Source organism: Protopterus annectens, chromosome 1.part2 (genome assembly GCF_019279795.1).
Source record: "Protopterus annectens isolate FY-2018-M chromosome 1.part2, PAN1.0, whole genome shotgun sequence".
Taxonomy (NCBI): Eukaryota; Metazoa; Chordata; order Ceratodontiformes; family Protopteridae; genus Protopterus; species Protopterus annectens.
The window spans coordinates 551,746,240-551,772,294 of NC_056727.1; the positions used below are offsets into that span (position 1 = coordinate 551,746,240).

A 26,055-nucleotide genomic window follows, 5' to 3' on the forward strand; every position below is an offset into this window, starting at 1 on the left:
TTTGATGCTTTAGAGGCCTCATGTAGAGCTGCTGTTACTGGGTCTGTTATACGTAGGCATGCTTGGCTCAAAGAGCAAGCCTTACCAGATCATGTCAAAGCTAAATTATTAGATGCACCTCTTCAAAAAAGATGTATTGTTTGGTGTTAAAGCTGAGGAGGTACTAAAGAAAATGGAGGAAAAAGCGAAATCGATGCAAACAGTGAAAGATTTCCTGCAGGTACAACCTCCACGTTTCAGCAGAAACTGGCCTTCAAAAAATTGGTCCTTTCCAGCCACGGACAGACCTCAAAGGGGCAGGTACAGATGCCCAAGGGGTAGAGGGCAACCTCAAGGATCTTTCAGAGCCAGACAGTGGCAAGCACCAACCCCAAGAGGTGGAGAAGATAGATCACAGTCATTCAGAAAACAGACACAATGACTTCCCCCTATACCTGCCAAGCAAAGCTTTAATGGCAGCACCTTTGGGCGGAAAACTGGCATTATTCTCAATAAACTGGCATATTGTTACAAAAGACAAATGGATTCTGGACATTATAGACAGAGGCTACAGGTTCCACTTTCACACCCTTCCAAAAATGAGAGGCATGCCAAACCTGCCACAAAATCAAAGGGCAGAGGCACAAAAACAAATTTCAGCTCTCATGGACATGAAAGCGATTCAAGAGGTACCTGCAAAAGAACAAGGCCAAGGGTTTTATTCCAGACTATTCCTGGTACCAAGGAAAGACAAAGATTAGAGACCTATCTTAGACCTATCCATCCTAAACACATATCTACAGGTACCAAAATTCAAGATGCTCACATTACAGCAGCTTCTTCCTATGCTGGGCAAGGAGTCTTGGCTGGTAACATTGGACCTCAAGGAGGCATACCTGCATGTCCCTATCAGACAAGATTGCAGAAGATACCTCAGATTTCTTGCAGGTTCAACCCATTATCAATTCTCTGCATTGCCCTTTGGCTTATCTACTGCGCCCAGAGTGTTTACGAAATGCCTGGCATTATCTACTGCGCCCAGAGTGTTTACGAAATGCCTGGCATCAGTAATCGCCTTTTGCAGACTACAAGGCATACAAATCTACCCATATCTGGACGACTGCCTGATCCAAGCGGACAGCAAGGACATACTACTGAAACACCTGGCGTTTATAATAAAACTGTTGAACTTTCTGGGATACACAGTCAACAAAAAGAAATCAAAACTAATACCCTCTCAACAAATAATTTTCCTGGGTGCCAGCTTGAATACAACCAACCCAGATGGCCTACCTCACGCCAGACAAACAAGGGCAACTGTCTCAATACTTCAGCAAAATGGCAACCTTCACCAGGCTGACTGCAAGGAAAGTCCTGCAGGCTCTGGGATTCATGGCATCTTGCATCCTACTAATCCCATGTGCAAAGCTGCATATGAGGAAACTTCAGTGGTACCTAAAAAACTTATGGTCTCAACACAGCCACAGCTTGGAAACAATTACACCACTCATTCCATGCCTTCAAAAGGAATTTCGGTGGTGAGCTCAAGCATGCCAAAGAAACACAGGTCTCCCTTTCTGTGTACCTCAAGCAACTCAAATCATCACAACAGACACCTCAGACTACGCCTGGGGAGCACATATGACAGATCAGTGTATTCAGGGAAAATGGTCCCAAAAAGAGAAGCACCTACACATCAACCAAAAGGAAATGCTAGCCGTGCAAAATGCTATTATGACCGTCAAAGACCTACTGCATCCAGGCCAGCTATTGATAAGGACAGACAACACCACAGTGATGTGGTACATAAACAGGGGGGAACTCATTCATACCCCCTGTGCAGGCAAGCCATGACCCTATGGAACACAGCACTGGAATTGCAAATTCAACTACAGGCACAATTCCTGCCAGGGAAGGAAAACACACTGGCAGACAGCCTAAGCAGAAATATGACAGATCCACACGAATGGAAGTTGCATCCTCAAGTTTTCACAAAGATAACTCAGGCATGGGGACAGCCAGACATAGATCTCTTTTGCTACCCACAGAAATTACCAGTTGAAAAAATTTTGTTCAAGGACCTATCATCCACAGGCCTGGAAAGTGGAAGCACTTTCTTTCAATTGGACAACGTTGACAGTCTATGCCTTTCCGCCTCTTCCTCTGCTGCCCAAAGTTCTATTAAAAGCCAGAGCAGAGAGGCCGAAAATGATTCTCATTGCTCCAGACTGGCCAAGACAACACTGGTATCCGCTCCTGAAGAGCCTGACACATTCCCCACCATGGATCCTACCTCTAGTCCCTCTTCTGTTGTCCCAGCACAACTACAAGACCCTTCACAGTCAGCTGAAAACCCTAAATCTAGCTGCATGGAGAATTCCTTGATTTCCCAACAGACCCTCCTCTCCAAGGAGGTGCAGGATGTGATCCTGGAGGCCAGAAGACCTTCTACTAGAAAAGCCTACTCCTCTAAATGGAAACGATTTTGTGCCTGGAATCAAGAAAAGGGCCAGAATCCTTGGGTAATAAATTTACCTCAAATTTTATAGTACCTAGCTGAGATGTTAAACAGTGGACTTTCCTTCTCCTCCATCAAAATCCACGCTTCAGCCATTTCTGCACAATACAACACAGATCCTCCTTTATTTTTCATCCTCTCTTAAGGCAGTTCCTCAGAGGGGCAAAGAATATAAAAAAAAGCTGACCCTTCCTCCCTTCGAGCCAGCTTCTTCAACAGAACTACAATACTTGTCATGGAAAACAGCCTTCCTTCTGGCTATCACCTCAGCACACAGGGTTTCGGAGCTACAGGCCCTCATGGCTGTGCAACCTTTCATCATTTTCCATCAGGACAGAGTTTCCTTATGAACCAACCCTACCTTTATGCCAAAGGTAGTATCCAGTGTAGCTTTGAATCAGACTATCCACTTACCTACCTTTTATCCTAATCCACAAAACAAAGGGGAAAGACTACTACATTGCTTGGACATTCACAGACAACTTCGTTATTATTTGGACAGAACAAAGCCATTCAGGAAATCCAAGCAACTCTTTGTGTCCTATGCTACAGGTGCTTAAGGAAAGGCTATTTCCAAACAGACAATCTCAAAAGGGATTGCCCACTGCATACGCTTTTGTTACTCATTTCATGGAAAAACTGTGCCTACAAACATCAGATCCCACTCCACCAGGGCCACAGCTACCTCTGCAGCTTTCCTCAGGGGGGTTCCTACCAAGGACATTTTGGAAGCAGCCACTTGGAGTTCAGTGCACACTTTCTCCAAGCACTATCACCTTCCACTATACTCTAAATCTAGAGCGGGATTTGCCACAGCAGTCTTGCAGGGCATCCTTGCTCCTCCTAGTTCCACTTAGTGCCTGCCACCCCTACTTAGCTTTGGGATTCTTCCCATCTGTAATGACTGCAGCTGTATGCACGATGAACATAGTACAGTTTTGTACCTACCATAAATGTAGATGTTCGAGTGCTCATACAGCTGCAGTCCAGGTTACCCCCCTCCGTCCCCTCTTAGGACAGGCCTTATGACAAACATCTTCTCATACAACCTATTTGGGGTATTCTTTTAAGGTGTATTTGCTTGCATCTAATGTTTTTTGATTATTCTATATTGCATGATTACATAAATTTATGTTTTGCCTTCCTTCTGGGGGCACCTGACATCTGGGGCAAGAAAAACTGAAGAAGATGGCGTCTGCTGCCTCTTTTATACCCCTGCCGCACTGACGTCAGGGAAGAAGCGATGACAACCGATGCCGGACCTAGACTTTGTAATTCAGCCGACCGAGGACCCGCCTGACGGCAGGATAACCCATCTGTAATGACTGCAGCTGTATGAGCACTCGAACATCTACATTTATGGTAGGTACAAAACTGTACTTTATGCTGAGTGTTCCATTTAGATCTGAGGCTCATCCTTTTCAGTTTTGGTAATGACCTCTACAGACATGGTCAGGTCTGCTGACTAAGGACTGTTGTGATTTGAAGACGTGATTACCTTTACCTGAGGGCTGTAGTCACTGTCATGCTGCTAAATCAACCTCCCAGTGGACTTCTGAACAATCTTGAGGCTGCTAAGAAACTTTTCTAGTAGGGCTACTTATAAAGTCAAAGTGGATGATACTAGCCAGCTGGGCCATTAGGTTACATTTTCTTTATTTTTTTACTTGGGCAACTTATGTAACGAGAAGAGGAGTGTGAATTGCCTTATTTTCCTATGTTATTTTTGCATGCAGCAGTGTGGGAGAATGGTGATCAGTAATGCTTAGGATCTGATTTTTGCTAAGTCTTTTATGACTTTAGCTAAATTAATACATTGAGGAAATACGTTTTGTTTCATACTTTTGAAAAATAATGGCATTGTAACTGATGCACTTTGCTTGCAGTGTGTGTGTGTGTGTGTGTGTGTGTGTGTGTGTGTGTGTGTGTGTGTGAGAAATAGCTGCAGGAACACTACATGTAATATATTGATATCCCTAGTAATGCTTATCTGTCTACTTGCTTGTTTCCATTGTTTAATTTGTTTATGACCTTTAATTCAAGAAAATTTCTAATGGCAGAACATAGGCCTTTTGATATTTTACCTAATTAGCAAGCTTAACAGTAGAGCTTGTGTTACTATCTAATGCATTATGATTGTTTCACTGTTAGCTGTTCCAGATGAAATCCAGCCCAAATATATTAGAGGAAGTAAACGATATGGCCGTCGGTCTCACCCTGAGAGCCAGGACTGTGATGTAGACGGTGGAAGGGATTTTGAAGTGTACCAAGTTCATAACTCCAAGAAAGGTCAACTGAGACGTTCTGCTTCTCTGGAAAGTTTAGAGGTATGCATGCATGACTCACCACTTTGCTATTCTGAACTTCAACATTAACTGCTTAATACTTAACTGAGACAACCCAGTCTGTACTTTTTTTTCCTTTTCTTAAGGAGGTGAACCAACATTTGTACTGCAAACACATACCTTTGCAGTACAGTATAAAAAAAGTATTTCGGCTTTTCCTGGTTGGGGTTGCCACAGCGGAACTCTGGTCCACTCATGATTGGCAGTGGATTTTATGGTGCCGAGTTGCCAGCCCAACCTTCAATGAAGGCACACCCATTCACGCTCGCACCTACCTGCATGTCTTTAATGTCACTCGACCGTGGGGAGTACATGCAGACTCCACACAGAAGGCGCTCCAGCTGAGAAGGCGCTCCAGCTGAGAATTGAACGGGAGAACCTCTTGCTGTGAGGCGACAACGCTACATTTGTTTAAAAAATGCAATGTTTTATTTATGAAAGGCTTTGATAATTGTGAGTTCAAAGTAGTCTGTAATTCACATTAAGAGCCACTATGTATTTGTTTTCTGTTGTCCATGAGGGTATCCCTTAAAGATAGCATACCTGGATCCCATCACATTCCACTAATAAGCTGCTTCCAAAAGTGCTAGTTAGTGGTGTGATGTCTTCCATTTCTGATGCGTCTGCTGAACATACCATGCTGTATTAGGTCTTTTGGACTGTCATTTTGCAAGAGGCATGAATTCTCATAGTTTTTAAGCATGATAGCTTTACGTCCTGTATTTAGTGCATGTTTGCTGCACAATTACCTAAGCTTTGTGTGTTTAATGTGTTATGTTATTGTCATGATATTCTTCCTTAGTATTTTTGTACTCTAGAAATTCTAAAGTTTTAACCTCCTCCACATAATATGACTGCTTGTGGAACCTCATTCCATTTCAGACTTTACCATCTATAAAGGATGGTCTCATTTTGTAAATAGGGTGAACTAGCAGCGAGTGAGTTAATCCCCTTAGGTAGTGTGATATACTCGGAGAATGAAAAGGTTGTTGCTGTTTCCTGGAGCAGTCATTGTAAGTGCTTAGAAGGCAGTTATGCATAATTTGTTCCTCCTTTGTCAATTGTAAAGTGTTGTAGTAACAACAGAGTGAGTCTTACTTCTTTTTTAGTTAGAGCACATCCATTTGTTTTCATTATAAGCCTTACAATATCAGCAGTGTAGAGTGTATTTTTTGTATTATTTTCAGATATGCTGATGTGGCTGAGGTCGTCACTCGATTGTGATACACATGACCCAACACTGAGCTATTTCCCATAACATGTTTTGGTAAAAGACATGTAATTGTTATGTTCTAGGAAGCCAGTGAAGTTGTCCCAAATGGTACATGCCACAGACCTCACATTGATATATGTGTGATGATATCTATTTGGAAGAGATGCAGGTGGCACCACAACATACATAAATGTTGATCATGTTTGGAATGTTACTTTATGGCATAAAACACCAAAACACGAACCAGTGCCTGCCAGATTACCTTGACCTAAGCTGGGCATTGTCCCTTCCATTTTCACTTCCCAAGTCCCTAGTTATATTTTTGTTTTGTAGAGATGTGTTTTCTAGACATTGTATTTAGAGGAGGGATTGTCTACCAGAAGTGATGATACTACACTTTTTTGCTTTTACTTTGAGCCCATTTTTATTACTAGGACAAGTTCATTCTAGAAGGTTTGGGTATCATAGGGTGACTTAATGATGACCCCTCTGCTTACAATTTTCTGTAAAACTTAGAGATCTTAGTTGTCTCCTTGGCGATCTAAGAAGAAAATACAAAAAAGGAGTGGTCTCATTACAGAACCGTGAGGGAGATTGCGCAGCTGCAAGTCGCACTGTCTAGGTTCTTTCAGCCAATCTGCTCTCCATCTTTGTGTATGTATAATTTGTATAGGTCAATTTTTAAAGCATTTAGCTTTTGCAAGATGCCAACTTAGGGGATGGTGTCAAGGGCTTTAGCTAGGTCAAGGTATTTCACTGCATGTACTGCATGGCCACCACCTACAACCTCAATAACCCTTTTGATGGGCCAAAAGGCCACCACCAGGATGCCTACTCAATATCCCTACCTCCTCTGAGGAATTGTGGCAGTAAGCATCCCACTCTGCCTTCCTCGCTCCCAGGATGAGCAGTACCCATTTTCTCATGCTTGATGTATAAAGTACCTGAGCCATTAATTAAACTAGGGTCAACTGGGCAGTTAGTCGGGGCTTTATCCCCTGTATATACCAGAGATGTGTGAACTACTGTGACTGACTGCCCATAGTGTTAGAACTGCTGGGCTTGTATAGTTTTCCCAGCCTTTACAGCTTCACCTCGTGTTATACAGTGCAGTCTGCTACCTCCTGTCATTCTCCAGGTCTTTACCACCACAAAAGTTTTCAAACAGAAAGAAAGAAATGAGAGTTTTTTTTGTCTTATGCAGCTAACCTATTACTGACACAGCAGCCCTAATGACCACCAGATGAACAGCAGCTTCAGCGTATTCAAACTAGCTTCAGTTTGGGCAAGGCAAATATAACCCCTAAGGCCCTGGATATTAGGAACTCCACATCCATTTGTCTGCTCTTCAAGCCTAAAAGCTGTTTTGCCATGGCAGTGCAAGGCATGTTATATTTCACCTACCTAAAGTGTTAGTCTGGTTTTATTTTTTATTTAGTTCCAATTCTCGCCCAACGGACGAACTAGACAGGAATAGTAAACCATATTCCCCTCCAAGCCTGACATCTACATGATTATCTCTCACACTTGGTTCCCTTATGAAATAGACCAGGTTCAAAGAAGTCTTTTCTCCACCAAACCTGATAGATAAAATTTACCTAGATATCACCAGAGAATCGATACATGACTATTCACAGAAGAAAAAAGTTTGGGACAGCTTGAAAAAATCCTCCCGACTATTAAAAGCCTGCAATAGGAAGAAGCATACCTAGAGACTTTCTTAGACAGGCAGTTATTACCCAGAGGTCTGAGACTACACAAGAAGCTCAACTGCAACTGAGTGAATGATCTCTCCATGAAATGGCAAAACTTACTAAAAGATGCAGGGCTAGCTCTAGTGAACCTTCTCATCTCCCACAACAAAGTACAAAAATCTGTATATAAAGTGGAACTCTCCAAGCTTGAATCGACCTGCACCTATATCCAAAACATGGAGGACAAATTTCACCCTATCATCGATAAAACGATTGCAATCGAAAACAAACTTGGAGAAGAAACTTCAGAAAATCCTAAGAGACACAAATGATATTAATGAACCATAGCAACAACAGTCCTACAACTCCCCATGACACCCTCACTGAAAAGGAGCACACAGAATATTCTTAAGAACCCCACACGAGGGCAATACCACCATCCACACCATCTGCAGGTTTATCACAGTCCTCTAGCAACTACCCCAGGGGCAGGAACCTATCCCACAGCTCTTCTCCATAAACCAACCATCCCAGGAACCCCATCAGGATTTTCGGACATGCCAGAACTCTGAGGTTGGATCCCTCCCCACAATACTGTCCACCTGCTGAAACCCAGGAACAAGCCATCTCTGCAGGAACCCCACAGATGATTCCACAACCCCTCCATTCAAGAGAAAAATGGCAGGAAAGGTCCCCAAAAAGCAACCAACACCACTGAAACCAGACATTGACAAGGTGACAAGGGAAGAGGGACCTCAAGTGCCTCTGGAATCCACCCAACCCCCCTCCTCACGAACAGACAAGATTGGAGGAACAAGGAAAAAACAGTATGAACAAAGTCTGAAACCACTCCATCAAATCCTTAACAAAAGCTGAACAGGAAATCTTAAAAAGGCTTAACTTTCATCCCTTAACAGTGAAGCAACCTGACTCAGACCATCATCAACCTTAAAATGTTTACAACAAAGCTCAATCTGAAAATCGTCTTCTACAGCAGGGAACAGGACAGACTCCATCACTTTGTTACAAACCAAAAATGGAAGAAACTCTGCAACTTTTGTCCACCTCTACACCCCACAATCGCTACCTTCGAAAATGAATGTGAAGCCGACATCTGCAGAAAACTTCAACTTACACGACCACACTAACTCAAAGACTTGAAAGATTTGAGCAGAGATCTAACAAGAATGGTTATGAAAACTGACAAAGGAAGAAGGATCCTTGTAACCAACATAGCTTCATACAAGAAAATCTCCAATATGTTGCACAACCCCAGCTTGTACAAAAAATGCAACATTGGAAACATTAAGACAAAATACGAAAAGATCATTACGGAGCTCACTTGGCTAAGCGACAAAAAGAGTTGTAAGCAGCAATCTCTTTTGACTTTTACTGTTTTGCACCCCAGACTCCTGAGTTTCTTTGGCATCACGGACCCACCATACAGACCTGGTATTACAAGCTGAGGAAGCATCACAGAACCCATTTCCATATACCTGGAGGTATAAATAAAACCACTGGCGAGAGGAATCAGTCCTTTGTCCTAGACCCATCAGGCTTCCTTAGGAAAATAAAGAATGCACCAGTCAAAGAAGACTCCATTCTGGTCACAATTGACGTTATACTGTTTTACAGCACTGCTGTTATATAGAATCATTCATCAAAGCTGACAGCAAGCATTGGTAGTCACTACTTGAAGAAACTGAAACCATCATCAGGCTCCTCAGAGTACTTCTGGAAAACAATTATTTCAAATTTGGAGACTCCCATTCAGACAAGCAAGTGATATCGCCACGGGGTAGCCATGGCCCCCAGCTTAGCTAACAGAGCACTTGGAAAATGGGGAAAAGGATATATCTTAATCAGTCACCCGGCTTCTAATATATAGGCTGCTACTTAAGATATATTGATGATATATTTATTATATGTAATGACACAAAACTCCAAGAATTTGAGACCTATCGACAATTTGACACTCTTTGAAATTCGCCACCACCCATAGCCTGGAAAAAGTGAACTTCCTCTGTCTTCAGATTAGCGAACTTACCTCAGCAAGAATCTTTATAGAAAGCCCACTAGAGTTGACCTATTCCTTCACCTGGACAGTATGCACCCCTTCAAAATGAAGAAAAATGTTACCATATTACAGGGGTTAATGATAGCGAGACTGTCCAAGGAACTAAAGACTTCATCAAAAATATGGCCAACCTTAAAAGAGACTTTGACACCAGAGAGTATAGCCTTAAAACTGCAAATCCAAATTTTCCCGACACAGACTACAACAACCATGACTTACGTAGAATAATTAGACAAAATAATAACAATCAAAACAACATTAATATGAGCATCACTTACTCCAGACTTCAAAGAAATTGTAAAGTCCATCAATGACGACTGCATTATGGTAAGCAACAAGACGCTAAGCAAGATTCTGCCAACAAAACCCAAATTCACCATCTGCAAGAACAAAAACATCAAGACCAGCATTCAGACCTACCTACCAAAAGCATTTTTGCCTGCAGGCCACAGGCATGCAACTACTGCCAGTACATGAGAAACAAATCCAGGTTCTGCTGTTCTGACATGAAGTACTACCAGAGTAGTGCCTGTGACAGCTGCAGCATGGAGACAAGTCATCTACAGAGCCCATTGTCAGTTTTGCCAGGCTTTTTACATCAGGAAAACAGTTGACAAAAAAACAAGAATTGCTAGACACCTCACTGATTATTCATCAAAACCATTCCACCAACACATTGGCTAAATGTGCTTGCAAGAGACCTAGCCACAGCTTATTTGTATTTCACATCATTGACTTTATCCCCACCAAGATCCTAGAAGGATGCATCAACAGCCACTTATAGAAAAAGGAACTTGAATGACAAATTCATTTGGAAGCATGCAGACCCCTGGGACTAAACATGACCACTTCTATCAACTGTACCTTCATTCTAAGAAAACTGGACCCACCACGCCTGCTACTGACTAAAATATCCGGATTACCAAATTATAATTATAATAAACACCCACCTCAATTCATTGAATTCTTCAAAAAGGGAATCTTCATTATTCTCCTTGAATAATGGAACATGACCGTGGACTTGGACGGACTCTAATTGTAGGAGACTTTTACTCTGTAACATTTAGTACGTTATGCATTGTGCTTCACTCTGACCATATCTGATTCCCATGTAAGTTTTTCTTATTAGTTTTACTGTTTAATTTCCATATTTTTTTCACAATTTAAACCTTAATAACAGAGTAACACTTAAAACTCTCTCTTTTTCCTTGGATTACTTTTATGTCCCCACAACCCTTAACCTCTGCTCCATTCAAGCTCCGCTAGTCACCCAACTCTTCCTGTATCCATAGCTCCCTATTTTTGTAATGCGGGTGTGCTACCTGGTAGACCATGTTCGCAGACTAATTCATGCACTCCTCCTCGTGTTTCACTGACTGTATTCTACCTACAGATGTTCGTCAAGACCTTGCATGTGCTTCATATAAAATTAATGCACATGACCCAAACAAACCACCGATTCTGTACCTTTGTAATTTGCTATGTTCCGGACTATCCATTCTTCTCCTTCACTCAGATAACCACGACCAGGTGGTTGCTATAGACTATGGGGATCAGCTGCCCTAGCCAGCACACTGTACTAAATTTCAGCCACCGTGATTTTCATCTATCAGATGGGCTGCATTAAGCTGTCACTGCTGCTAGGATGCCTTTTTCAGTTTCCATAACAGTCCATCTACTTGACTGCAATCGCCCTGAATGCCTTTGGTATTGATCCACAGTTTTCCGCTCCCCTTCATGGAACTTTCAGCCTAACATGACTGTGTTTTCTAATGCAGTTTATGTTCGACTGCTACTGCAGCTGTGACACTAATTTTCCACAGTTTATTTTTTCCAGAATGTTTTTATTCATTTTATAACACAATTACTTAACTGTATAGTAACAAGAAAAAAACTATATACAATGTCCATAACAACTAAAAGAGCAATATACATAGAACACTTCTAGCAGATTAGACAATTTTATCCAAGCAATTAAATGATTAGTTGTGTTGTTAGTTATTGCTTTTATAGTAGCAATGTCATTCTTACAAATGTATTTTATAAGATGAATAAACTCAACTTTATAGACAGGAGTAGATTGGGATTTCCAATTTTAGTAACAATTTTCCTTGTTATAGAGAGGATAGACCATAGTAAAAATGTTTGGTTTTTAGGAATGACTTCAGGAACATTGAAAAGGATAAGGGAGTCAGAAATTATACAGTTGTCATTCCATTGAGCTTTACAAAGATATTTAAAGTCTAACCAAAATGGGGAAATTATTTTGCAATTAACCATATATATCTATTCAGCTTCAGGGTGTCCACATCTCCAGCATTTCACCTTTCTTGTACATTATTGCTAGTCAATGTGGGGTGAAAAAAACATATGTAAAGATTTCCATGTATGTACTCTCCAGAAGACGGAAGATGTGGAGTCCTTCACAGACTGTAAACAAAGTTCATCTTTTTCTGAGAATACTTGTTTGTTAACTTCACTTGAATAACTCCAAAAAGAAACCTCTGTTTTGATAAAATAATTTCTGAGAATTTTGTAAATAACAGATATTTATGAAGTATTCTTGGGTGAGCTATGAATAATTGTTGAGATAAAATCCAAGATTTTAAAGTTACTCTTATTGTATGCCTCTAATGAGGGTATGAGCTTAGTTATGTATAAAACCTTTACAAGTTTGGATGTCAAACCAATTGCAATTTTGCCAACTATATCTGCTGATCAAGTAGTCTGCAGAACTTATTTTATTAGCCGAGAGAAATTGATTCCAATATAATAGGTCACCTTATTTTCTGAGTATCAAAAGATATCAAACATTCATTGTGTAAGCAATAGGAAACATTATTAATAAATTCTTAATTGATTAGAAAACATAAGCTTTTTAAACAGTAGCAATGTTTAGTTTATGAGAGGTATGAGAACAAGTTTTTTGACCTTTCACTTTGAATGTATATTTTTAAAATCCATGTAAAGATGTTTGTATGTATTTGAGTATATGGTTCAATGTCCTGTTACTATTAAGTAAGATTTCATGTATTGATTGATTTCCAATATGATGTTATACGAAGTATTATTCCCAAGCAACACTATGTTAATAAATAGAGTTTAAATAAAAATCAATATTTGGAAACCCTATACCTCCTTCATCCCAGCTTGTGGTGTGCCAGAGAAGAGAAATTCTTGTTTTTTGGGCTACCAAAGGAAGCTGAGTAATAAGTTGTGAAGATTGGATGAAGATAGATGAAGGTTGCCAGCCTAGCCAGACAGAATTTGGAGATAATTCTGTCATCTGTAAATATTAATGTAAACCATAGGCTTGTTGTCTTAAATGGTAAAAATAGTGTTACATATGGAACTGAAAAAAAATGTTACAACAGTGCACTCTGCTGACCAAGTAAAGCATGTTGTGACCCTTTGATGTAAACACAGCTCTGGCCAGTCTAGATGAAGAAATTCTTGCTGTTGTTTTAAAACCAGATTTAATGGCCAGAATTTGCATGCATAAATGTCCTTAATGGCTTTGCTTCCTGACCTGGTGTGAGCTTACTAAAGAATGTAAATGTAGTTTCTGTTAGCCTTGGAACCCAGGGAAGTGTGAAGAGTGATATAATGTGAACCAGGAATGTGATTTTAAAAACAGAGAATCAGAGAGCATTAAGCATTTTTATCTTGACCATCCAACTCAGCGCTGTCTTGCTCTATATGTAAGTTTATCTTAGACTTGTGTTTTCTCTAAGAAATAACTAGAAAGATTAGACTGTTTTTCTGTGATGTCAGAACTGTACTACTGAATTATTTTAAGTAGTTCTCTGTGATCTCTGAACTCTTGACTTGTACTGTGTAGTAAAAAGTATTGTCTTGTGTTTTTAACTGTGTGTTAAATATTTTTAAACCTTCTCAACCGCGGCTGTTTTTGTAGAGATAATTTAAGCCCTTTAGAGTACCTGCACGCCTTTAGTAAAGTTGTACAAAGCCACTCCAATAGCTTTAGCCGTAGGCTATACTACCAATTAGATAATAATATTGCACAGTAATAATTGGACACCCTTTTAAGGGCCTTTGAGTAGCTGATAAATATTAGTGGGTGGTGGCAAGTGTTGCTACCTTTTAGACTGGGCAGAAAAGGGGCACAGCTGGAGAAACCTGTGCCAGCCTTCCACAGGAGTGTCTGTGTGGTTGTATAAACCTCTTCTCAAAGTGTGTGTGTGTGTGTGTGTGTGTGTGTGTGTGTGTGTGTGTGTGTGTGTGTGTGTGTGTGTGTGTGTGTGTGTGTGTGTGTGTGTGTGTGTGTGTGTGTGTGTGTGTGTGTGTGTGTGTGTGTGTGTGTGTGTGTGTGTGTGTGTGTGTGTGTGTGTGTGTGTGTGTGTGTGTCAGCTACTTGGGCAGGGACATGAAGCACTGGTTGGACAGAGAGGGTGCTGGAGGTTTTAGCTTGCCCACTAGGCTGAGATCTGGACCCTATAGCTGTGCCAGTGAGGAGTCTTATTGGGGACCTGGAGAGCAAGGGAGCGACCAGCCCCGGACTGACTGTGATCTCTGTGTGCTCTTAAGGGAAATTGCACTTTACTGTGTGCATTTGTTATCCTTTCCTCCTATAGGAGATGCCCCTCACTGGTGTTAGTGGTGAGGATTGAGGCTTTTTGATTGCTGGGCCAGGGCATGGGCATCACATAAGTTATTCATTTTCTGTTTAAATTTGACAAGTACGGGAATTATTACATCTTGGCCAATGGATAAGATTTTAGGTAATAGTATCGTTCGATTTAAGTTAGTCTGTCTTCACGTGTGAAGAAGAGTCTGTTCCAACTGTCAGACTAGTAATAGAGTTTATACGGTGGTAATTAGATGTGAGTGATTTTTTTATAATTAGATTCAATAATGGTACCTAGATATTTAATACGAGTGCCCTCCCAGTATGTCTCTCTTTGACCCAAGTTTCATAGTAACATATTTATTCACTAAGTGCCTGAGTTTTGTTGTGACTGAATTTTAGACCAGCGAATTTTGCAAAGAAGCCTAGATTATGTTATTAGTAGGTCATCAGCAAACAGTTGTATCTTGGGGGATAATTTGTCTAACACTTTATATAATTTAATGCTGTCATTATTTCTAACATAATTTGCAAGAGGCTGAATAGCCATGGCAGAGAGTAATGGGGAGAGGGAGCCACCCCTGTTTAGTACCTCTTAATGTTTTGAATGGGCTAGATAGATGAGATCCGATCTTTACATAGGCTATGGACTTTTCATATAGTTTTTTTTTTTAATTAATCCTATAAAGTTTGGGAAGAAATTGTATTTTTGCAGAGCTTTAAACAGATATGGCCAACTTAGAGTCTCGAAAGCTTTATCTGTATCAAGGCTTAAAATGGAATGCTCTTTTTTTTCTTGTTTGCTAAGTCTATTAAGGACAGTAATCTAATTACATTGTCTTGTACCTTTCTGTTTTTGATAAACCTGGTTTGGTCTTCATGTGCCTGCATATTTGAACTGTTTCTTACTGAAATTGGTACACCTTGTTTACTGTAGCATAGACTAGATCCAGGCCTGCTGAATCTAGCTTTGTTTGTATGCTTGTTGTTTGTTTGCTTGTTATTTCCCTGAAACACTAATTTCACCTAAAACGAGGCTTTTCAGCGTTTCTGTGGATCCCTAGTGATATCTGCATTGCTTACTGTACTTATTTCCTTGTTTCACTTGAAAGAAAGTTACTGTTTGTCGTTTTTGCATTTAAGTTACCTGTAACACATTGCATTTAAGTTACCTGGCACTTGCTCACTAAGTCAGCACTAAAAAATTAAAAGCGCTACACCCTCACAAACTCCCCTTGAGTACCTTGTTCCCCATTGGCCCTTTTTTCAATTATAAAGGAATTCCCAATACTATTCTAGCATGTCCAAAGGTCAGTTGTCAATCTCCTCTCCGGTCCAGCTGGTGAATCTGGGAATCTTGAGGCAATGTTACAACTGCCTCATGTACACAGACAACCCTCTCCTCCTCCCAACAAATTCCAACACATGTGAGAGATGCAACCATATAGCCAAACTGGAGGCTAAGCTCTCTCAACTCAGTACTGGCGTAACCAGTCAGGAGGAGAAGGAAACCACACTCACTACAATTCCAGTCTCACATAGACCTACCACGACAGCAAACCAAACACATAAACACACAAAAACATACTCAGAGGCTCTAAATAAAAATCTGCCTAAGCAGCAGAGACCTCCAAAGCAGACACCCAAGCAACCGCTACCCCAAAACAAAACACGTGCAACACATAGCTCACAAAGCCAGTGTGCCGAACAGTCACAGCCCTTAAGGCTAAACAACACACCTGATACACTTATAATAGGTGACTCTATCGTCAGGCACACTGACATCCCGCTCACCAGGCTGAACAAGGAGAAGGTCACGGTGAGCTGCCTGTCGGGGGCTAGTATCAACCACATAACACAAGCACTCAGGTCACTCCAAGGCAAGTACAAATATGACTCAGTCATTGTCCATGCTGGTGTGAATGACCTGAGACGTACCTCCCTGGACGACATGAAAAGAGACATAGAGGAGCTCTCTGAGCATGTAGCCCAGGCCGGTATGACCCTGACCTTGAGTAGCATCTTACCCTCACCAAGAATGATGCCACAATATGAAGCCAAGATGATCAATTTCAACAATTGGCTTAAGTAGTGGTGTCATTCAAAGGGGATCCAATGCCTGTCAGCCTGGGATGACATGCTCGACAAGCCACGATGCTTCGCTGGAGACGGCTTGCACCTGTCACCCCTGGGCTTTCGGATGTTGGCAAAGGCTCTTGCTACCCCCATAGTGCCTTTTTTAGGCAAGGCTCAAAAGACAAACCCACCTCCATAGGTATCACAAGGGATAAGAAACTAAGAGTAATGCTACTCAACGCCAGAATTCTAAACCTCAAGATGCACTTTTCGAAACTCTCCTTAGCATGGAGAACATCGATATCTGTGCAGTAACAGAAACCTGGTTCAAGGCTCCCGAGAGCACCCCAGCACTACCTGGTTATACCTCATACCATTCTTTTCGGCCCCAAAACTTGGACCGAACCACAAAAGGAGGGGGAATATCAATATTCGTCAAAGATACCCACACCTCCAGGTTGGTGGCACAGCATGAAGCATCAGAGACTATCCATGTGCAACTAACAGTGGGTAAAACTGCCTTCCAGTTTATAGCCTGCTACAGACCACCCTCCCAAACCCAGGAACCCCACTCGGCCTTCCTGAGAACACTGGAAAATATGAAGGTCTCTCCAAACACCATTATATTGGGCGACTTCAACTACCCAAACATAGACTGGGAGCATTACTCTAGCTCCAACACCCTAGCCCAAAGGTTACTAGAATTTATAAACTCAAATGCTATGGAACAACTTGTTACCATTCCCACAAGAGGGGAAAACATACTGGACCTGATCATCACCAACATGGGGACTCTGTGCTCCAGAACAGAAGTGTATCCCTCACTGGTAAGATCAGACCATAAACCAATCTCACTGGATATTCACATCCCGACCCCACCCCCTGCCCAGAAAACCACAGTGAAAAACTTCTCTAAAGCAAATTTCACACTCCTCAAAACTGAGGTGGAATCCTTCAAAGCCCCCGGGCCTGTGGAAAATACGGCCCAGACCGCAGAATCCTTTATAAATGCATTCTATGAACACCTTCGGGAATGCATGGATCATGCAATCCCAAATAAAACCAAGACCCAATCCTCCAAAGGCAGGCGTCCTGTCTGGTGGACCCCAGCCATAAACAAACTATACAATAGAAGGAGGAAGCTACTACATGATAGAGCAAAATCCCAAAAAGGGAAGGCATCTCTGATCAGTATTAGCAAAAAACTACGGGCACTCATAAAATCGTCTAAGGCCAGCTTCGAGAGAAAAATTGCACAGGACACTAAGGATAATCACAAGGCTTTCTTTAGTTATGTTAGGAACCTGGGTGGGAATTCCCAGATATGGTCAGAATTAGTCCAAAATGAAAAATACACCAAACCCACAGACATTGCCAACATCCTAGCTGACAGGTTCAGCGCAACCCCCCCCACCACCAAAAGGGCAAATATCTATCCCAGCAGAGTGCTGCCCCCCTGACATCTCAGATACTCAGGTAAGAGCCGCCCTCTCCAAAGCAAAAAACACAGCATCAATGGGACCAGACGGTGTCCCGGGCTGCGTCCTACATGAACTCCAAGAAGAGCTAAACCCAAACATAAAACTACTGTTCAATCTCAGCCTTACTACAGGATATGTACCCAAAGAGTGGCGTACAGCAACAGTGGTCTCTCTCCACAAAGGTGGTGCCTCAACGGATCCTGGAAACTATCGCCCCATAAGCCTGACTAGCTTGGTCTGCAAAGCTATGGAAAGGATCATCATGGACCTCATAAATAAAGATATTGGGGACCTACAGACACTGGATCCTACCCAATTCAGCTTTAAGGGCAGATCCTGCCTCTTAAACCTAGTCGATTTCTTTGAAACCGTCACCAAGGCCATTGACGAGGGGAAGGTGGTCCACACAGCCTACCTGGACCTCGCAAAAGCCTTTGATACAATACCCCACTCTGGCATTATAGATGAGCTCACCAGCTTAAATATAAACCCCTATGTCACTAGATGGGTTGCAAACTGGCTCAAGGACAGAACCCACATGGTTAGAATTGCTGGAGCCATGTCAGACTCCAAACCAGTTACAAGGGGCATCCCACAAGGCTCAGTCCTGGGACCTCTCGTGTTCGGTATATATTTCTCGGAGGTACAGGCCAACACGGAAGGACTGTGGCTGACCAAATTTGCAGATGACTGCAAACTGGGCGCCATAATAGACTCTCCAGCCGACACAAGCATCCTCCAAAAGGGCCTCATAGAAACAGACAACTGGTGCCAGAGCCATGGCCTCAAGCTAAACGCCAAAAAGTGTATAGTCGTCCCCTTTGGCAAAAACAAAGTGCCCACAAATTACCACATAGGTGGTAATCCATTAAGTACAGAAGAAGTAATTGGGGACCCAAGTTGATAGCAATCTCTCATTTGACAACCACGTGGCCAAAGTGGTTAGAAGAACATTTTATATAGCCCACCTAATCATGAAGGGATTCACATCTAGATCAGGGGAGGTCATCGTGCCTCTTTACTCATCCCTCATCAGACCCATAATTGAGTACAATGCCCCTTTTGGGATGTACCTTACCAGACACCTGCAACAACTGGAAAGACCCCAAAAGTACCTCACCAAGAGGATCAAAGGGCTCAAACAGATTGCCATATGCTGCCCGGTTAAAGAAACTCCAGCTCTACTCAGTGGCATACCGCCTGCTCAGAGGCGATCTGTGCCTGACGTATAAAGCCATGTCCAACCCGGAATTAATGGACATGCTGCACCTCAGAAAATCCAAATCCCATCGAGCTACGCGCTCGAGAGACTTGAACCTCAGCACTGAAATAAATAGGACATGCTGGAGGGACAGATTCATAACCCAGAGGCTCCCTTCACTCTGGAATAAAATCCCAGTCCAGGTTAGGCAGAGTCCCTCATTGACTCTCTTCAAGAGGAATCTTGATGAGTGGATGGGAGATCGTAGGTTTACCCCGGGTATCACTTCTGTGTCACTGTTAGAGGCATAGTATACTAGCCTCGAAAAAGGGCATAGCAAAATTCATTTAAAATGGGTGGCGAAAGCCAAACACACTCTGGCTAGGCTTATAAATGCCCTAGGGCAGATAGCCTAGTATGAACCTATGAACCTAGAGATTGGTAATGATGGCTGCTTGCTTCTATACATTGAATAATGTGTCTGATTGAACAAGACATTCATTTTTTTTTGGTGTGGGGAAGGGGAATAATGAGGATGGTCAAGTACAACAGTATTAATGCAGAGCCATTGAATCCAGCTGACTTGTTGGAGAGTGCACAAAATTCCCTTTGCAGGACAGGTATAGAAGTTTCTTATAAACTAAAAGATTTGTAAGCCTTATTGGGCATAATAGACAGTTCATGTATTGTGACCAGATCGGCAAGAGATGCCATTTAGATTACTGCTGAAGAGGGTAACACGCACATTTATTGTAGTGGTGGTCTGCACCTTGCTTTATTCATTTTGAAATCAGAAGAAAATGAGGGATCTTATTGCCCATCAGTTGTTTGGCATAACTTTGAAACTGCATGGACAGCCTGTGTTGTTAGTGAGCAGTTTTTAGAGGTGGAGTGTGTTTTCTAATACTGTCGTAGTATGGATCATACTATTAAACCTGTGTTGCATTCTTCCACTTGCTTAGCAAAGCATTTTTGTATAATAGCAGCATAGCATGGCTAGTCAGGACTGTAACAAGACCGGAAACACACTTTCCCACATTCCTGTGCTTTAACCACTAGACTGCACTGCTTTTCTAAATGCCTTTATATTTTTCTTTCTTGCTTGACAAGTCATGACACAACTTTCACTTAGCCAGAAACTTTTTGCATTTTTTGCTCCAATTTGACCTGTAAAGCCACATAGTGTAATATGGATATGATTTTTGGTTCGATAAACCCTGCGTGTGTGAAAACATTTGTTAAAGCCAGCAGATTTATACAATATTTCAGACATCTTGGAATTATGCCAGCTATGCTCTGGCTCTGAGAATACAGCCATCCACATACTGAAAGATTTTTGTATTAACATTGCCTTTGTTCACTTCGTTTTTTTCATGTTGAGTTAATCCTTCACTGATGTTTGGTGAAAATGTTGTTGGTAGTTGCTAGTACTGTCATTTCCTTACAGTAGTGTAAGTATGCATAAAGGATGAATGGCGTCTATAACAGTGAGTTAATAACATGCACATGTGGAGGATTTTATGGTCTCCAACTTCTAATTCATTGTTTTTGTTAAGCTGGAGGTAATTTGGGAGACAAATTCATTTCCCTTACCTCCTCCCCAGTTTGGTATTCTGTGGTCTAAAGGCTTAAGGAGCAGCTAGAATTTTCTGTCTTGCAGTACTGAGAAACCTGCTTTGTAACCATACTGTGCTGCTTGTACTGGTGGAATGGTAAGTCACTGTTTAATAAAACAGGTTTATATGGCAGTTAAAATGACATGCAGTTGACTTCACTTAATACTGCTGACAAACTAGCATTGTGATTAATGTTAAGAGGTTTTATTTGTTTAGTTTCCTGCTTTTTAATGTAGCAGTACGTTTAGTTTTCTTTTGTATACTTGCACATCATAAGCATTTGAACAGTTGTCCTCCTACCAAGATGGAGTAGTTCTAGATCTCAGTTTTTCCAGAGTTCAGCATAGGTATGTAATGTCTTTGTACTTGGTGTCAGTTTTTGCATTTCCTCACCAACTTAATATTTGGTTTCTGGGAGAAAATTTATTGCTGAAAAGTGGATGTTCTTCCTGTTTCACTGTTGCAGTCCTCACATTTGGGTTATCTGCCTGCAGGTAGCCCTCACCCGGCCTGAATACCAGAGTCTTTGGATTTGCGCATTGGATACTGTAGCTTCTTCCATGATGTCAGGTAGTCAGGGGTATAAAACATGCAGCCGATGCCATTACACCAGTCTTTCTTGCTGTGCGGTGCCTGAAGCAGAAGCAGTTCGCAAGTGCTGGTCTGCCGACTCCTGAAATTTTTGTTTTCGAGTTTCAGACCTGAAGTCTTCAAAAAGATAAGAACCCCGTCGGGGATCCTTTTTTCTTGCTCTAACCAATGTCAGAAAAAATTAACAATTGTTTTGCCTGTGGAAAGCAAATACCTCATAGACATTTTAATTTTTACTGCGTCACCTGTTTAGGCCCTGACCACGACGTCCCTCGCTGTTGGTTTTGTGCCTTGTTCAATGCCCGAACTATTCGTCGTCGGGCCATTTTTATAGCAAAATGCTTTCGTTCTCGATCCCTGTACTCTGCAATGGCTTCGTTAAGCCATCCGACTACCAATCGCCTGAAAAAAAGTAAGGATAAAGACAGACCGCATATGTCCAAAACTGCCGATGATGCTTCCAATAAGCTAGTCGCCAGTCTGCCGGTACTCAGTGAGGCACTTTCACAGCCCCTGATACCCGCTACTACAGATTCGCAGGCCTCTGCGACACATTCGGAGTCCAGTATGCCGCGAGATGCTTCTTTGACTATGGAACCTGCGGATGTCTCTACCTTGGATAGGTCCAGAGCCGCTGTGCAGGCACCGGCTTCTGAGGGTGTATTCAGGCCTACCGATTTTCATATCAAACCGACTACTTTGTTTCAAGCTAAAAATACTGAATTCCTCAGGCCTAAAGCTCACACTAAGCCTAGAAAACTGATGATCAAAGCGCATTCTCAGGCCCATATGCCTCAAAAACAAATGATTAGTATGGCTGAATACCTTATTACCTTAATTAGGGGAAGCCAGCCTTCCCCCTCTTAAGAGACCTAGAACTGATTTTCTTTCTGATTCTTCTGATCAAGAATCTGATATCTCTGTTCCTTCTGACTACCAGGATTTATCCGTATCTACTTATAATGATTTTGATGCAGAGGATTCCATTCCCTGTGCTTCCCCTCCAGAAGATTTTTTTCTTTCGGTGAAACCTTGCATACCCTTAGGGAGCATTTCTGCTGAGAAAGCCAGGACTGTTCTCAATCCAAGAAGAGACTTAGGGAATTTTTAAACCTGCCTCAACACAGGCCTCTAGCTATCTCTCCTGTTCTGGAGATTGTAGATGATGTTTTCTTGGAATCCAGCCTTACCCCAGACACTTTGCCTCCAGCTCCCAGGAAGCCTGACAGGTACTACAGAGTACCTGACTCTCATAAATTCCTTTTCAAGAATCCTGTTGCGGATCCAGAGACCATTTCCCAAGGACCAAAAGGCATTAAGGCTACTACTGCCAAAAATCCTATCCCTTCTGGTAGGGATTCTAGAGCTTTAGTCAGATGGGGTAAGAAGGTATATACTTCTGCCACTTTGGCCATTAGGACTTTAAATTGGCAGTTTCATATGTTAAAGTATCAGTAGCATATTATGGGCTGAATTAAGCAGAAAATGATGTTGATTCCTGACTGTGCTGAGCACAAACAAGAGTTAATGCATTCTGCTGACCAAGTAGGTAAACATACTTTGCAATGTGGTTTTGATGCTTTAGCAGCATCTTGCAGGGCTGCTGTCACTGGGTCTGTACTTATAAGGCATGCTTGGCTTAAGAAACAAAACTTGCCAGATCATGTTAAAGCTAAATGACTAGATGCACCCTTACACCAAGAGCACCTTTTTGGCAACAAAGCAGAAGTCCTCAAAAGGATGGAGGAAAAAGCTAAATCTATGCAAACTGTTACAGATTTCTTACAAGTGCAGCCACCTAGATTCAGTAGACATTGGCCTTCAAACAACTGGTCCTTTCCAGTCCCTTCCAGGCCTTCTCAGTCCAAACCCAGGAGCAGCAGACCACCAAGACTTCAGTCTCAGGCTATGCACAGATCTACTTCAAAAGCAGGAAGTAGTAAGCCTCCCCCCTATGGAAAAATGGCACAATGACTTATCCTTACCTCTACCAAGCCTTGCTCAACTTCTTGCTCCCGTAGGAGGAAAGCCCGCCCTGCATGCAAAAAAGTGGCAACGCATTACCCAAGACAAATGGGTTTTAAATGTAGTTTCCCTAGGATGCAGGTTCCACTTCCACTCACTCCCAACCCCAAGTGGATGGCCAGACCTTCCCCCAAACCAGTGGGTGGAGGCCCAAAAACAAGTGCTCTCTCTCCTCAGTATCAGGGCTATTCAACCTGTTCCAGCAGAACAAAGGGGGCAAGGTTTTTATTCAAGACTGTTCCTGGTTCCCAGAAAAGAAAACTCCTGGCATCCTATCCTGGACCTTTCTATTCTCAACACCTTTCTGGTGGTTCCAAAATTCAAAATGCTAACTATTCAGCAGCTTCTTCCTATGCTAGCCAAGGATGCCTGGCTGGCAACTCTAGACTTAAAAGAAGCTTACCTGCACATCCAAATAAGGGAATCCTGCAGAAAATTGCTACGTTTCAGAGCAGGCTCCATGCACTATCAGTTCTCTGCTCTGCCCTTTGGCTTATCTACTGCGCCCAGGGTATTTACAAAGTGTCTAGCTCCTGCCATTGCATTTTGCAGGCAGAGAAATATTCAGATTTACCCATATTTGGATGATTATCTGATTCAGGCAGAGAGTCAGGACTTGCTATTACAGCACCTGGCATTTGTAAAAAGACTTCTAACTTCACTGAGGTACACCATCAACGAGAAGAAATCACACCTATTACCCTGCCAACAGATTGTATTCCTGGGAGCAAGCTTGAACACAACTTTCCAGATGGCATTCCTCACTCCAGAGAAACAAGTTCATTTGACAACTTACTTCAGACTGTTGGCCACAAAAACCCAGCTATCTGCAAGGAAAATCCTGCAAGCCCTGAGGTTCATGGCCTCTTGCATTCTGTTAATTCCATATGCGGGGCTGCATATGAGAAAACTTCAATGATATCTAAAAAGCCTATGGTGTCAACATTCTCAGGACCCAGAAACAATGATACCTATTATCCCTTGTCTAAGGGCAGAGTTTCTTTGGTGGGCAGAGGCCTGCTACCACAAGGGACTCCCTTTCACTCTACCTCCTGCTGCCCAAACCCTAATAACAGATGCATCAGACTATGCATGGGGGGCTCACAAGGCAGGGCAGTGCATTCAGGACAAATGGAACCCAAAAACAGATGCATCTGCATATCAATCAAAAAGAAATGTTAGCTGTACAGAATGCTCTGACAGCCTTCAGTGACCTTATTCTTTTAGAACAACTATTTGTAAAGACAGACAACACCACAGTTATGTGGTACATAAACAAGCAGGGGGAACCCATTCCTACCCACTCTGCAGACTAGCCATGTGGAACACAGCCTTGAGCTATCATGTGAACCTACAAGCTCAATTCCTGCCAGGCAAACTAAATTCACTGCCAGACAACTTGAGCAGAAATCTCATGGACCCACACGAATGGAAACTGGAACCCAAAATATTCAAGCTCTTGAGAAACAAATGGGGGACTCCAGAGGTAGACCTGTTTGCCTCTCTTCAGAAATACCAGTTGAACAAATTCTGCACCAGAACTCCCCAGAGTCAAGCTTGGAAAGTGGATGCCCTGTCCTTTACTTGGGAAAGCCTCTCAGTTTATGCCTTTCCCCTCTGCCTCTCCTCTCAAAGGTTCTACTAAAGATCAAACAGGACAAGCCAAAGACAATACTGATTGCACCAGACTGGCCACACCAGCACTGGGTACCCCCTTTTGTGCAGTCTGACAGTGCTGCAACCTTGGCACCTGCCACAGACTCCTTCCCTGCTGTCCCTGCAGGCAGGCCAGATTCTGCACCCTCAGTTTCAAACCTTGAACCTTGCAGCCTGGCTAATTCCCTGACCTCACCTCCAGCAACCCTCAATAAACAGGTGCTGGATGTCATTCTTGAGGCAAGGAGGCCTAGTACTAGAAATTCCTATTCAGAAAAGTAGAAAAGATACTGTTCCTGGAGCCAGGCTCAGGGGATGGGCACAACGTTGCCCAGCTTACCTCATATTCTAGATTATTTAACAGAAATGCTCCACAAGGGCCTATCTTTCTCTTCAATTAAGATTCATGCCTGTGCCATATCAGTACATTATAATACTGACCCACCTTTCTTTTCTCATCACCTGCTAAAAGAATTCCTTAGAGGGGCCAGAAATTTAAGACCGCCCAGAAGGGCTCCCACTCAAGCTTGGGACCTTAACTTTGTATTGGAAAAACTCACTCTTCACCCTTTTGAGCCAGCTGCTACATCAGAGTTGAAATTTCTTTTTTGGAAAACAGCTTTACTTCTAGCCATCACGTCAACAAGAAGAGTGTCTGAACTGCAAGCCCTCATGGCAGTGGAACCCTTCATTATCTTCCATGCGGACAGGGTTTCCCTCAGGACGTATCCATTCTTCATGCTCAAGGTGGTGTCTAGTGTGGCTCTAGGGAAAGGATACTGCATTCTCTACACATACACAGACAGCTTAGATTCTATTTGGACAGGACTAAGCCTCTCGGAAAATCTGACCAGCTGCTAGTGAGCTTTACTGCAGGGGCAGAGGGGAACGCCATTTCAAAGCAAACCATTTCCAAATGGATAGCACATTGCATCCATTTCTGCTACAAACACCATGGAAAACCTACCCCACAGGGGATGAGAATACATTTCACC

At 42.4% G+C, this 26,055-nt stretch overlaps 1 protein-coding gene across 1 annotated transcript in view; it reads left to right on the top strand.

Moving 5' to 3' along the window:
- NINL (ninein like) overlaps positions 1-26,055 on the top strand; it is a 1,970,063-nt gene that overhangs the window by 426,528 nt on the left and 1,517,480 nt on the right. The window contains exon 4 of the mRNA XM_044057633.1: positions 4,649-4,824. Coding sequence (XP_043913568.1) covers positions 4,649-4,824 — 176 coding nt within the window. The remainder of the gene's footprint in view (positions 1-4,648; positions 4,825-26,055) is intronic.